Here is a 13,964-nt window from a genome sequence, read left to right on the forward strand (position 1 = left end):
ACTTAGAAAATTTCCTGAAAAAACTTTCTCTTCCTGGGTTCTTATTGTTTTTTATTCCTTTAATTACATCTATAATTTCAGTAATGGTGATGGTCAGCCATTGCTTTTCAATGGGCTTCCCATAATTGATCCAAATTCACTTTACATATCAATTTTCCTTTCCTTGTCATCCATCTCTCTGGTGATTCGTACAGTACGCTGTAATAATGTGTAAAAGCCTTAAATATTTCTTTCAGGTGAGATACCATTTTTCAGGAATTAGGGTCGACCACTTTAGACGCTGTCCGACTTGCTTGGACCTCATGTCACTGGAATGCCTGCAGTCTATGAGCCCTTTTACCTGATTCTTAATATTTTTGGTTTGTAAATCATAGTGAACCTTCAGCCTTGTAGGTCAATGAATCATTTAGTTGCCGCCTCCGTTGATCTAAATTATTCAATGTAATCCTGTTATTTGACGTCTTATGCTTTTGTTCTAACTCCTGAATAAAAGTCTTTAAATCTAGTTGTTTTACTTCATGTTCCTTTTTGAGTTTAGAGGAAGTGGCTATTATTTTGCCCCTAAGCACCACTTTTACAGCATCCCAGTGTATGGATGGAGAAACCTCCTCATTATCACTTTGTTTGAGGTAGACCTTAAACTGTTCTCTAATCTCTTGTATAATTTCTGAATTGTTCAATAATGATACATCCTCCACTGTTTAGGTCTTCTTTTCTGAGTCCAAAACAATTGTCTTTACCATCGGGCCATGATCCGACAGACATGTTTCTTTACATTCATCTAAATTCCTTGTCCACACGCTCCGTCTCCTTGTTATCTGGTACCTTTTTCCCCTCACACCTGAAGTAGGTCTATTCTCATCAAAAACCATCAGGTCACATTAAAATAAGGCTGACAAAATGCAAGCTCCTAAACCTGCTTATTCAAGCCCAACACTGAGCAGAACATAGTAATGTTAACAAAGGTGACGCTCCCTCCCACCAGCAGTGTGCAGGTTTTCAGGTGCTGGTTTAGCACTGCATGAACGATCTTCACCTCCTCCTTTGCTTCCTGTCTCCTGCTCACCGACCTGTGGATTCCCAGAGTGGGGAAGACCCATGCACCGGCTGGAGGGACAAATCTACATTCTCGTTTCCGTTTCATCTGAGTTTCATTTGTTCTTCAGTGTGATTATGGTAGAAGTACTGCAAATATTGAAAAAAAAAAAATTAAAATAACTTGTGAATCTGCTGTTAATTACTCAAAAATGAAGGGCACCACAGAAATGGAGGCTCTTCATCCAACTCCAAAACGGAAAGAATAAATTGTAAATGGTAGTGAAACAGCTACAAAATTAAGCATTAAATGGCTGGAAAAACATTTTAGCGTTCTCTACGGAAAGTTTAATTAGCTGGAGAATCATAAAGCAGCAGGACTGACTTCAAACGGCACATGGTCAGAATTATGTAGTATCCTGCCAACACAAAATGTCATATACAATTAGTATATTTTAAAACATTACAATATTCTAAAGTTTTGATAATGAAATAATCCAGATAATCCTTTTTTTTCCAGTTTATTTGTTTTTTTCTCCTAAAGCCTACAGTCCATGTGCAGCTCTCCTTTACTACTGCTCATGCAGCATGTGACGTCCTGGTTGGTGGAATTAATGGAACTTTTAACTCACTTTTCTCATTGGCAAAGCAGCATACACAGCGTTTGTGTGGCAGCTTCAAAGGAAAACTGAAGGCTTGCTTTGTAAATCAACGTCTGTTAGGTGCCGGTTATTGGGGAGGGAACTGAGTGTTTCTGTAGTTAAACCTGCATATGATGACACTGGGAAACTGGGCAGGCTTGTCATTATAGACCAAGCTGACAGGAATGTGTTGTTTTTGCACCTTTAGTGTTGTGGACACTGGAGACAGGAAATACCGGCTGCATCACCCTCAGCATTTCTAGATTCTCTTCCTGCTCCAGGTTGCTCTCATCTCTACATGTCAGCGGCTCAGAGGCGTCAGAGTTGATTGACAATTACTCATGTGACATTAGATAGTGTTTAGGGCAGAATATAAGTTTAGAATGTACAGTCGTGATGGAAAACAGAGCAGAAGGAGGGGAATGGCAGCAGCAGCAGAGCCAAAGTAGCAAACTTTTTAATTCATTTATGTAATCTTAGATCTTCAAAATAAAACACCTATCCACATAATTGGTGAAATGATGAATATCTGCCCTGATAATCAGCAAGGCTGATAATCAGTCAGCCCACTCAATATAGAATGTAATTAGACACACAACACAAAAATATGTGCTATGTCACTGAGATATGCAATGATTGAACATGTATGTGTTGGTAGAAATGCAGCAATGGTGGCGGAGGGTGTCAGACATAGAGGAGCGATGAAGCCTCAAAGGAAAAACCATTAAACGTTGAGATGTCTCCATATTTCTAGAAAATAGGAAAATGTGATTTGCATGCAAAATCGTAGAGGAATATGTTTTAAAGTTTTCTGTTTTCTACGTAAACGCTGTGTGTGGTCTTTCAAAATGTTTGATGAGGGAGTCATTCCTGATACAAAGTATGATCTTGACATCTGTGCCAACATCCCTTAAATGCAATCAGCAAACACAGAAAAACCATGAGCCAGCAATATGTCTAAATGCAATTTCAAAAGAAGCTTACACAGTTTTTGTGTTGGTCTCTAAAAATGCTACTTTTATAGCAATGCTGAAACAGAAAATTTATTCAGTTGCTGAAAAGAAATCCAGGAAGGGTACAGTAGGTGACAACACCAGCCAGAGAGTAGCTTGTCCTAGCTGGTGGCGTTGCAGGACTGGGTGGGGCTGTTCATGTTGTTGGAGGTGCTGGGGGGAATTGAATTTGAATTGAATATTGTGTTTGAAATCGGCAGCTAACCACACTAAGTCTTCTACCTCTCAAGTCACAGATGAAAGTCAGAACTTAGATTAAAGTCAAAGATCACAGTCAAGACTGTTCTCAGTGTCTTCACCGAGGAGACTGTGTGTGCTTACTGTGATGTCATGGGGGGGGGGTTCAACTGGCTTAGTCATCTCAACTTGGTGCAATGAAGGTCAACCGGATGTCAACTCATAGTCCAGGGAGTGAACTCAATGGAGATGACAAACGAGAAAAAAACATTCTTCTTACAGGGTATAAGAAGTGCTTACGGTTTACTCAGCATAGATTTCTGCCAGGTTATTCACAGTATTTCTGCATCAAACATCTGTTAAGACTCAATTTTTAAAGTCCATCTAAGGTATGATATCTTCATTTTATCCTCCCCGGTTTTTTAAATCAGGCTTAAGTCTTTTAATGTGAATAGAAAATGCAGTGGAAATACATGCCACATTTTTCCACAGCCTAAGGTGTTGTGTTCATATTCAATTTACAGATACATTCTTGACGGATACAGTATGCAGTCAGAAAAGAAATCATTCAGGAAGCACCGCCAGACCCCATATTCAACAGACCACAGTATGTAAACACACACATCTAATCTTGTTCATCACATCCAACTGGATGACTAACACACGCGCGCGCACACACACACACACACACACACACACAAGCACACAGAGTTGTTTAATATAGAAAACATCCATTCATATAGCTATTGATATGCTTTATGGGCTTATATACTGCAATGTTTCTGTGTAATGTATATATTTTGCACACATTGCAAGGTTTTACTCATGACCCATTGGAGATATGAAAAGCACTGAATCATCTCTTCTCTTTTCTAGAGTCAACGAGGAGGAGAACTCATGGGGCAACAGCGGTTGACGCTCAAGGTGAGTTCACACCTTGGAAATGTTTTTTCTACTGTTTTGAGGGGAAAAAAACACTATTAGCTTGATGACAGCAGTGACAATATTGGACAAGAAGTGGCTGACGCCTTCCCAGTGATAGCCAGCGAATCCCATCTGTCTGTTTAAAAGCATACATTCAGTTTTACTGCCCACCTCAAAGCCTCTCATTTGACTTTTTTGGGGGGTTTTCCTTTTTTCTCCAGCTTCTAAGCAGAAGCTGCTACGTCAGGCTCTCATGCCTACCCTAGTGGCTTTGTTCCGACAGGACCCCGAGTCCCTTCCCTTCCGTCTGCCGGTGGACCCTCAGATACTGGGAATACCTGTACGTATCCAAACTAGTAACCCAACTAACCTGATAAAGGACTGGTCTGGCTACAATTTTTCAAGTTTGACTTTGAAATCAATATTTTTTTTAAGTTTCAAGACTTAATATCATTGTTCAATGCACGGTCTTTGCCACTTTTTAACCAGGACTATTTTGAAGTTGTGAAGAAGCCCATGGACCTGTCAACTATCTGGAGGAAGTTGAACACTGGGCAATACCAGGACCCGTGGCAGTATATCGAAGACGTCTGGCTAATTTTCAACAATGCCTGGCTCTACAACAAAAAGACGTCACCCGTCTATCATTATTGCTCCAAGCTGGCCGCGGTGTTTGAGAAGGAGATCGATCCTATCATGAAGAGCCTGGGATACTGCTGCGGAAGGAAGGTAAGGCACAACCTCATACGGTCAGGCATGATTCCGCTCAAGCCCCTTTCCTTTCTCAACAAATTATTCCAGGTTCTTGAATCTTGTAGCCTCTGATTCAGTCAATGCCTCATGGCAATGCCCATTCATGGCAATGCCCATCAAACTGATTAGCAAACTCAGCCAAACTAATAAACTTGTAATATTTTAAAACGTCTTCGTGTATGCTGGACATGACAGTGTACAAACAAAACTTATAAAAAAGAAAAGATCAAAGTGAAAGCAAGTTTCTCTACATACTATTATTTCTCTTGGTCAGCTGAGGTGAGCTCTTTCAATGACTTTTCCTCTTTGTCTCTTGTTGTTACAGTTGACCTTCTACCCCAGTGCGATAACCTGTGATGGAAGAGACTTCTGCCAAATCCAACGCGACACCATTTATTTTAGCTACAAGAACAGGTAAGGCCAAGTAACACATTAGAACACAAGCAACATACAAATCAGAAAAAAATACCAGCACTACTACTACGAAAAATAATAATAACACTAAAAATGATAATAATCATAATAATATTGACTTTAAAATATTTTGGCTGTGAAAATGCAGCCAAGTGATACAACCTTCATTGTCTCTTCTTGTTATTTGCACACTGATTATATTTCCAACAATGGTGCAGTAACAGATATGTTTCGGTTTGTCTTCAACTGGTTATCCTGGAACCATTTCCATACTGGATTTAACCAAAATACGGGCTTTTTGCTGGCAGGTTCAACATCTGTGAGAGGTGTTTCAACGCATTCCAGGGCAACAGTATTCCCCTGAGACATGACATCTCCATGCCTTGGATGTGAGTACCATTCACACTTCCAGACTAGCTTTGAGCCTCAAGTGTCCGATGCTGATATTAGTAGTCTCCACATCACAATGTTGTAACTTCTGTGGTATTATTGATTTATTTACTGGAATGAAATCACTGAAAAGTGTTAGACATCGGGACAGTTCTTGGAGATGGTGAGTGGTTTCTGCTGTGGTCACAATGAATCATACTGATAGGACTTCAACTAGTAAGGGCAAGTAATCTGGTTATTACTGCAAAAATAAACTGTTGGATGACAGTTCATGTAGTTGCAGTAGACCTGAGGATAATCTTGATCTAGTTTCCATAATGGGAATGTTTTTATCGTTATTGTTCTTGTCATTTAGTTTGTCTTATGTTCTTTCCCACAGAACAAAGATGAAAAAAAATAAGTTCCAGCCAATGAGGAATGACAATTATGTCCCTGAAATGTAAGTCGCCCTCTAAATTAATTTACTGTGCTAAATGTAGTCACCTCTGTACTGAAGAGGGCTGAGCGGGATGTTTCAACAATGTTAACTCTGAGTAGGTGTCTGACGTTTGCCCTGTCATTCTCAGGTTTGTCAGCTGTATCGACTGCAGTCGCAAAATGCACCAGATTTGTGTGCTGCATCATCACACTGTATCGCTGTCAGGGTGAGCCATATTTTACACAACTTTGGAAAATATACTTGTAATTTATATCCCTGGACATACTCAAGAATTGTGCAAGGCTGTGCCATGTGGCAAGTGTCATCTTCCGAGTGCCCGTGAACGCTGTTTAACTTGTAAATGTAACCGTTTATTTGTTTCCTCCAAATCATAGATTTACATGTGACAACTGCCTCAAGAAGTCGAACAGGAGGAGGCAGGAGAACAAATTTATGGCCAAAAGTAAGTGGGAAATATGTTCCTCACCTGCTTCATGCAATTCTTCTATTTTGCAGTTTGAGAAAAACAGATACTTTTATGAACTCTGCTAAAATGGTTGTCTGGTCTTTTGCAGGGCTTCCCCAAACTGTGCTGGGCAACTACCTGGAGAACCGGGTTAATGACCTCCTCAGACAGCAGAACCAGCCTGGAGCAGGCAAGGTCACCATCCGTGTAGTCCATGCCGCAAATAAGATGGTGCATGTCCAGCCAAGCATGGCGTCCAGGTAGAAGATTAAGTCCTTGGTCCAGTAAATAACATGAAACAACAGGGTTTCATGGCTGATAACACCATTTGTTAGATTCTTTTTACCACCAGTGTAACTGCAAGCTTTGTGTTAACTGTTTTCCTGAACCCATCTATTTAATTTCTTTTTCTCTAGGTTTGTGGACAACGGAGAGATGCCTGACTGCTTCCCCTATGTTTCGAAGGCATTATTTGCCTTCCAAGAATTGGATGGAGCAGATGTTTGCTTTTTTGGGATGCACGTGCAGGAGTACGGCTCCAACTGCCCGCCTCCCAACAACAGAAAAGTTTACATCGCTTCCCTGGATAGTGTGCACTTTTTCCAGCCTCAAAACCTCAGAACAGCAGTGTATCATGAGATCCTGCTTGGTTACTTGGACTATGTCAAGAGACGAGGGTAAGCAAACAGCTCAAATCTTGTGAGACAAAACCCAACCTTGGCGCATTGTGATTTCACAGTTAAATAATATGAATTAATTTCTTTGACGTCACCCGCAATTCATTGATGTCCATGTCTCCTGTCTCAGGTTTACAGCAGCTCACATTTGGTCCTGTCCACCCCGTGATGGGCAGGATTACATCTTTCATCGTCGTCCAGCAGACCAGAAAATCCCAGACCCTGAGCGTCTGCGGAACTGGTACAAGAAGATGCTGGACAAGGGTGTGGCTGAGGGCATAGTCCATAACTATAAGGTAGGACTTGTTTTAACCATAAAGACAATCCCCCAACCTTCAAAGTTAGCCCATGACAGACAATATCCTAACACTAGGTAGTATGTGGAGCTTTCCATCACTGTACATTTTAATGTATTTTGTCCTCTTTTCCCCTCAGGACATCTTCCAACATGCGGTAGATTCCTCTCTTACAAGTGTCACGCAGCTACCGTATTTTAATGGTGACGTCTGGCCCCTGGACCTGGAGGAGTGTGTCCAGGAGCAGGAGGAGGATGAGGGTGAAAATCTTACCCAGTTACTCTATACCAGAATGGAGCAAAATGAGGTATGTACATCTATTTTTCTTTTATCTAGCTGCTTATTTTTTTTACAGGATTAATATGAAGCGTATTAATGCTGCATTGATCCTGTCAGCTGATCCTGTCCCCTCTAAATTCCCAGGATTACTTTGTCATCAGACTCAATGAGGAACTGACTGCCAATACCCAGCGCCCCATCATGGACCCAGACCCCCCGATCAATTTTAACCTGATGGATAGTTATGGCCCCTTCCTTAAACTTGCGAGAGACAAGAATCTAGAGTTCAGTTCTCTCAGGAGGGCCAAGTGGAGCACAATGTGTATGTTGCTGGAGCTCCATTATTGGTACATTTCTTAGGTGAGAGTCAAGGTTCTCTCGGGTTCTTGACTTTGGCCTTTGGCTGTGACTCAAGACAATACTGGTATTTAAAATATTCCTCCAAGCTAGCTTAATGTTGAATTAGGACGAGCAGCTCACAAACTACCGCAGCAAAACTAACTGCAGAATTGGAGGTTGCCTTGTATTTCTCTATCAAGTTTCATCAAGCAGGGGTGCTGTCTGTAGTTGCAGCACAGGCTCCAGCCTCAACAAGTTAAAGGCTTCAACAACTGCAGCCACAACCTCCACAGGGGCAGTTCAACATGGGACAATCAGCAGTGTCATTTTAACTGCAGTAGTATGTGAAGAAATCCTCATCCGTCTTTCCAAGTCCACTTCTCTCCTTGCACTTTTGGTGGAAAAGCAATGTAACATGGATGTGTCAGAAGTTCTGATTGATGGCACATAAAGCAAATGCATGTCTTCCAAAAAGGAACATATAAACAAATCCTGCAATTAAACAGACTTAATTTTCTTCATGTTTCATTCATTCACTCCAGGTCAATATTTTATCCTCCTCGTATTCCTTTTGATGTCATCACTCCTTGCTTTTATTTCTTTGCACATTTTTTGTGTTATAACATATGTCAACATAAATATGTTTGCGTAAGATACAAAAAGATGACTTTAAAAAAAACAAACAAATCGGTTAAAACACTTTAATCAACAATCAACAGTTCCATGACGTTTAATGTTACACAGTCAGTTTGTATTTTTGCCAAAATCTTCTCCAATATCATCGCAGCCAAAGTCATTTTTTTTCAAGTTTTTGAGAAAACACAAAAACTGGAGACAAATCATCATAAGGAGTTTATTAAGGCAATTTTTTGGGGGGTTTTCTTTTTGTCAAAAAATGACGCTGGTCATTAGTTTATGGAGGTGATGATATATAGGTCTGGGATCTTCAAGGTCACAACAAGCACATTCACTCAACTCTACATTTAGTTGTGATGCACATATCCCTGAGAATGTATTATTATTATTTGTATATAACAGCTTCATGATGTAACCTGAAACTTCAGTCAGTTTTAGCTTTTCACAATAAATCCAAGTGATCAGAGCTGTTACAGGAAGCAGGTGTAAGGACTTGGTTTGTTGCCAATTCTCATTTGTAAGCAGTCATACTTTATTGTCCCTTAAATGTTACCACAGCACATATATATATATATATATATATATATATATATATATATATATATATATATATATGTATGTATATATATATATATATATATATATCTTTTGTGCATTTATATATTATATAAATTGATGTCTAAATATAGTTCCTTGTTACATTGAAGGGCAACACCCACTATCATCTTAGTAAACATAAAAAAGTCTCTCCTACAGTGTCAACATTTACCAAGTAATACATTTATTGAAGCAGAATTCATGGTAGGGCTGTCATTGGTGTGCATTACATTGCACAGCGTCGAATTAACAATCGCTAAGTGAATATCTGTAGGTTGGAGGCAAGCGGATAAACAGCTTCATAAAAGTCTCTGGTAAAACATGATTTGAAATCATGTCCTCTCAAGGTGCGTTCATATTTTCTCTCTTCAGTGAAGTTATAACTTCAACCAGAAACCCTTTTTCCTCCTCAGCGCCGTAACTTCAAAAACACAGTTTGTGTGCTGCTGAATGACATACAGCCCGAAACAGTTTTTGCATGGCAACAAAGCATTATCCTAATTTGCTCCAGTCTCATCTAGTCTGGTAGCATGCAGTTGCCTGAGTTGGCGTAATATTATTTTGAGGTACTGTAACGTTATCAGTAGAACATTAATGGTGCGGTGACTGACTTGGTTAACTAGTTTAGCAAGGTAGCTAAGCTTTAAGCTAGGTTATCCTAGCTCCCTTTAGCTTGCTAACATATCGTGTCACACTCGACTGATAATATCAGTGAACCATGACAGACAAAACGAGGCATGTTCTCCTCCTCCAAACGCTAGCAGATGCTAACGTAACTAGCTAGCTAGGAAGCAAGATGCCACAAACTGTTCTCAAAAGTCATGACAGCTTACAACTTGTTTGTTTTGTGGCAAATGCTTTATTTATAGAACAAAAAAAGAGTGTTGAAGAATCGATTTATGTTTTAAGTTCTGAGGGGCAGAGGCAGAAGGTTTCCTATAAGACTGGCCTCATGTTCTCTCACATGAGGGTCACACGCTGGGTGACATTGGGATGGGTGACATCATGTGAATGCTTTAAGTCTCCCCTCCAGGCAAAGTATTATTTTACCATGGTCTTACATTTTTCACTTTTGAGGTCCAGTTTTTTCCGGTCATGAGTCATTGTCTCACTTTCATTCTTCAGATTGGGTGAGTTGTGCATACTGGCTGGTGCTTGAACATACCTCAGGTAAAGTTGCCATTTTTGAAGGTAAATGTGAGCTGCTTTGTGTATTTTTACCAAGTGTGCCAAATGGAATAACCTTAAGGATCACAGTGCTTACAGAATATGGGAAGGTCTACTTTTAGGTTGTCTGCTTTGAAGTACTTTGCCTTGATTTTGTCCATTTGTTCTTTGGCAGGTGTGCAAAGGAGTACTTGGGCTTGGTGGCCAGAACAGCACTGATAAAACTGGGCCATTGTCTAGCATACCTCAACCCCTCAAGTGCAATCCTCTCCAGGGTCTCCCTCACTGTGGCTGCAGTGGCTGGGGTCCTTGGCAGGTGCTACCTCCGTTGGATGTGCGGTGCCTTCCCTAGCTCCTTGAGAAAGATGTGCCTCTTGCACAACTTTGACACATTCCAGTTAGGAAAGCTCCCAGTCCAGACGACAAATGCATTGTAGGCCGATACATCTACCATGTTATAAAAGATGACCAATGGTCAGCGCATCATTGGTTTGGTGCTGTGGGACCCTGTTACTTTGTCCAAGTTGTCTACCCCCCCTTTGGTAGCATTGTTATCAAGGATAATGCTTGATTTCTGGTCCGCCCTTCTGGATTTCAGCATTTTTGTGCAGAGGGCTCATGAGCATAACATTTTTTTCCCTTTTTGGGGCAGTAAGACACCATGGCTGTGGTGTCTGTGAAGGCAAACATGGAAGCTTGAGGAGCCCTGTTCTTGATCTGGCTCCAGCTCCTTCCACTTCTCCCCAAAAATATGCCTCCCTTCTTGATTAGTCATTTCCAGAATGATTTTCTGTGTTGAATCTGGCATGACCAGCTCAAAAGCTGACTTGATGTCAGTCACACAACTCACTGCCATCCTAGTGGGCCCTGGCTCTGTTACTGTCATGATCAATGATGACTTCCAGAGCCTCCTGGACTGTCATCCTTTTGCTTCTGCTGCTCATTTTGTAAAGGTCTGTCTGACAGAGTGTAATGTTGGTAGGACTCCCATGCAGAGAATCTTTTATATGTTTTGCCCCTCCCCTGTTGATTGACCACTGAATGTGGGTGGAGTTTTCCCGCTAGAACATAAATGGTTCCTGTCAAAAATCCCAGCACCTGCACCTGTGTGTGTGTGTGCGTGTGTGTGATTGGGGTGAAATATGTCTCACAGTTGCAAAGAAAGAAATAAGTCTGACATTTCTGACACTCTTTTACCTCCAGTTTGACTGCTGGGTCAAATTGACCCAAACAGTACCTATGTAATATAAACATGGTTGTTGCAAATATGTGAGATGAACCATTTTCATATTCTACGTTGATTACACTAATTAAGGCAAGAAGAAGTTTCATACTAAAAAGGTACTTTTAACTATTTTTCCTAGATCTTCAAACTTTAAAACTGGTCAATTTGACCTGTAACATAACAGGAGGTTTAAAATGACAAAATGCAAGCTCCAAAACCTGCTTATACAAGCCCAACATTGAGCAGACCATAGTAATGTCACCAAGGGTCACACTCTCCCCCGACAGCAGTGTGCAGGTTTTCAGGTCCTGATTTGGCACTGCAAGAACCATCTTTACATCCACCTTTGCTTCCTGTCTCCTGCTCATTGAACTGTGGATTCCCAGTGGGATGAAAGACCCATGCGCTGGCTGGAGGGACAAATCTACATTCACTTTTTTCATTTCATCTCAGTTTCATTTGTTCCCGAGGGTGATTTTAGTATGAGTACTACAAAATTAAATAAAATAAAATAACTTCTGAGTCTGCTGTTAATTTCCCTAAAACGCAATGTACCACAGAAAAGGAGGCTCCACTTCCAGCTCCAAAAAAAAATTAGAAAGGATAAATTGTATATGGTGGTGAATCAGCTACATAAGTAAGCGTTAAATGGCTGGAAAAACATTTTAGCGTTCTCTTTGGGAAGTGTAATTGGCTGTACCATCATAAAGCAGTGGGGTTGACGTCCAGCGACACAGGGACAGGATTATATAGTATCCTGCCAATGGAAAATGTCACAGACACCTTGTTCGTTTTAAAACCTTAATTTTTTCTAAAGTTTTGATTTTGAAATAATCCAGATGGAAACCTGATAATTTCTTTCAGTTTGTGTGTGTGTGTGTGTGTTTTTTTTTTCCACTAAAGCATACAGTCCTTGTGCTGCTCTTCTTTACTACCCATCATGCATGTGACGTCCTGGTTGGTGGAAGTAATGGATCCCTTAACTCTTTTTTTTTTTTTTCTCATTGGCAAAGAGTGGCAACATATAAAACCTTTGTGTGGCAGCTTCAAAAGTCAGGGTCTGTTCTGTGCTGTTCATTTGGAGTGTTCTGTTGTTCCATCAACTGCAATAAAGTTTTTTTTTGGCATATTGAAGTCTGCATGTACAAGGCTGCATGTATTTTAAACTTTCTAACATGATTTTATAAAATATTCTTTGCGGTTTATATGGATCTGTTTTAAGCTGCTTTACAGAAAGTTTTAATCAGTAAGTTTGTTCCCAATAAACAGACACACATAGGTGAGCTCTACTTATAACTAATACTATTGACATGGTCTTTGTTGGTGAAGTGCCAGTGAGAAAGACCCATGTCCCAAGGGATGATTAATCAAACCATTGTAATCTGAGTAATATGGCCGCTAACCAGGTTGCTGCGCATAAACTGGTTTCATAATATGGTTGTCATGCCGCCCTCAGTTATTCAGTTCTACACAATCAGCCACAACACTCTTATCAGATGGAGCTCTGTGGCACAAAATCTTATCAAATGTTACTCATTGTGGTGTGCAGCAGCAACACACAAACAAAGCCTCACACTCGCCAGCTCTCTCTCACCTGCACACACACACATGCACACAACCCTATCTGTCTCCCACTTTGCCCATCTGCGGAATCACAGTAGAATGGCAGTGTTTAGCCTCCATTGAGGGCCTCCATGCTGGCTGTGCAGGAGTGATCCCTAATCTGCCCTGAAATCTGTGTTCCTCCCTGTGGCCTGTGAGCACCATGTAATTGGGCCCAAATTGGAAGCGGGATCTGAGCTTGTTTATGTAACAAGCATTCTGTGTGATAACGCCACTGTACCGTGGCTTTGCCAGTTTTTTCTGTTTCTTTCCTCCGCTGACTTGCATCTGAGGTAAGAGCTCAAATGGCTTCGAGACAGCAACATTTGATGAAGAGTATTTAACCAACCTGTATGTGTCCTGTTTCCTCTTGCTCCATTCTTCGTCCTATTTAGCAAGATATTTTGGAGAGGTTATTTCATGGCTATGACCTGGCAGATTTTAAACCTATGTTCCCCATGCTTGTTAAGCTCAATCCTCTTGGTATGTCTCTCTCTTTCTTTCTCTCTCTCTCTCTGCCGCTTTGTCTGCCTGTACTCTTTTGTGTCTGACCTCGGAGATCTCGCTGAGAGCCCATGATGAGTCATAGCTCAGTCTGGAGCCTCTGCATCGCAGAGGGGAGTCTGGGAATATAGAGCAGCTCCAGCTTTTTTCACAAGCACACAGGTGCGCGCGCACACACACACAAACACGCACACACACACACCATCTACTGTATGTGCAAATATCACACACACACACACACACACACACACACACACACACACACACAGAAGAAGCATATACTGTAGGGCTGGGTATTTGCAAGAGGCTCACAGTATAATACAAATCACTGTACAATTCTATCACCATATGGTGCAATACATAATTTGAGAGATATAAGAAGCCAGCGGAGGTCAGCAATGCGCTCTTGCC

The 13,964-nt window shown here is 40.9% G+C and overlaps 1 protein-coding gene and 1 long non-coding RNA gene across 3 annotated transcripts; both read left to right on the plus strand.

Annotated features, from left to right (window-relative positions):
- Positions 1–3,119: 3,119 nt before the first annotated feature.
- Positions 3,120–8,312, plus strand: LOC147247774 (histone acetyltransferase p300-like). Of its 2 annotated transcripts, XM_086180454.1 has the most exons (15): positions 3,120–3,255; positions 3,391–3,473; positions 3,743–3,790; positions 4,012–4,130; positions 4,280–4,519; positions 4,869–4,957; positions 5,266–5,346; positions 5,727–5,786; positions 5,914–5,991; positions 6,161–6,228; positions 6,341–6,491; positions 6,648–6,908; positions 7,039–7,204; positions 7,344–7,511; positions 7,628–8,312. In XM_086180454.1, the coding sequence occupies exons 2-15, from the start codon at positions 3,413–3,415 to the stop codon at positions 7,841–7,843; spliced, it is 1,806 nt and encodes a 601-aa protein (XP_086036580.1). In that variant the 5' UTR covers positions 3,120–3,255; positions 3,391–3,412; the 3' UTR covers positions 7,844–8,312. The 2 variants fall into 2 exon arrangements, with proteins under 2 accessions (XP_086036580.1, XP_086036581.1); XM_086180455.1 differs by lacking the exon at positions 3,391–3,473 and having other exon boundaries at positions 3,180–3,255.
- A 953-nt stretch (positions 8,313–9,265) lies between these two features.
- Positions 9,266–12,513, plus strand: LOC147247775 (uncharacterized). The gene is made up of 3 exons (XR_015109477.1): positions 9,266–9,402; positions 10,181–10,225; positions 10,398–12,513. It is a non-coding gene; the product is annotated as an uncharacterized LOC147247775 (long non-coding RNA).
- The last annotated feature ends 1,451 nt before the right edge of the window (positions 12,514–13,964 follow it).

Source organism: Aulostomus chinensis, chromosome 16 (genome assembly GCF_037954235.1).
Source record: "Aulostomus chinensis isolate RoL2024-O1b breed Wild chromosome 16, RoL_Achi_v1.0, whole genome shotgun sequence".
In the NCBI taxonomy this organism is placed as follows: domain Eukaryota; kingdom Metazoa; phylum Chordata; class Actinopteri; order Syngnathiformes; family Aulostomidae; genus Aulostomus; species Aulostomus chinensis.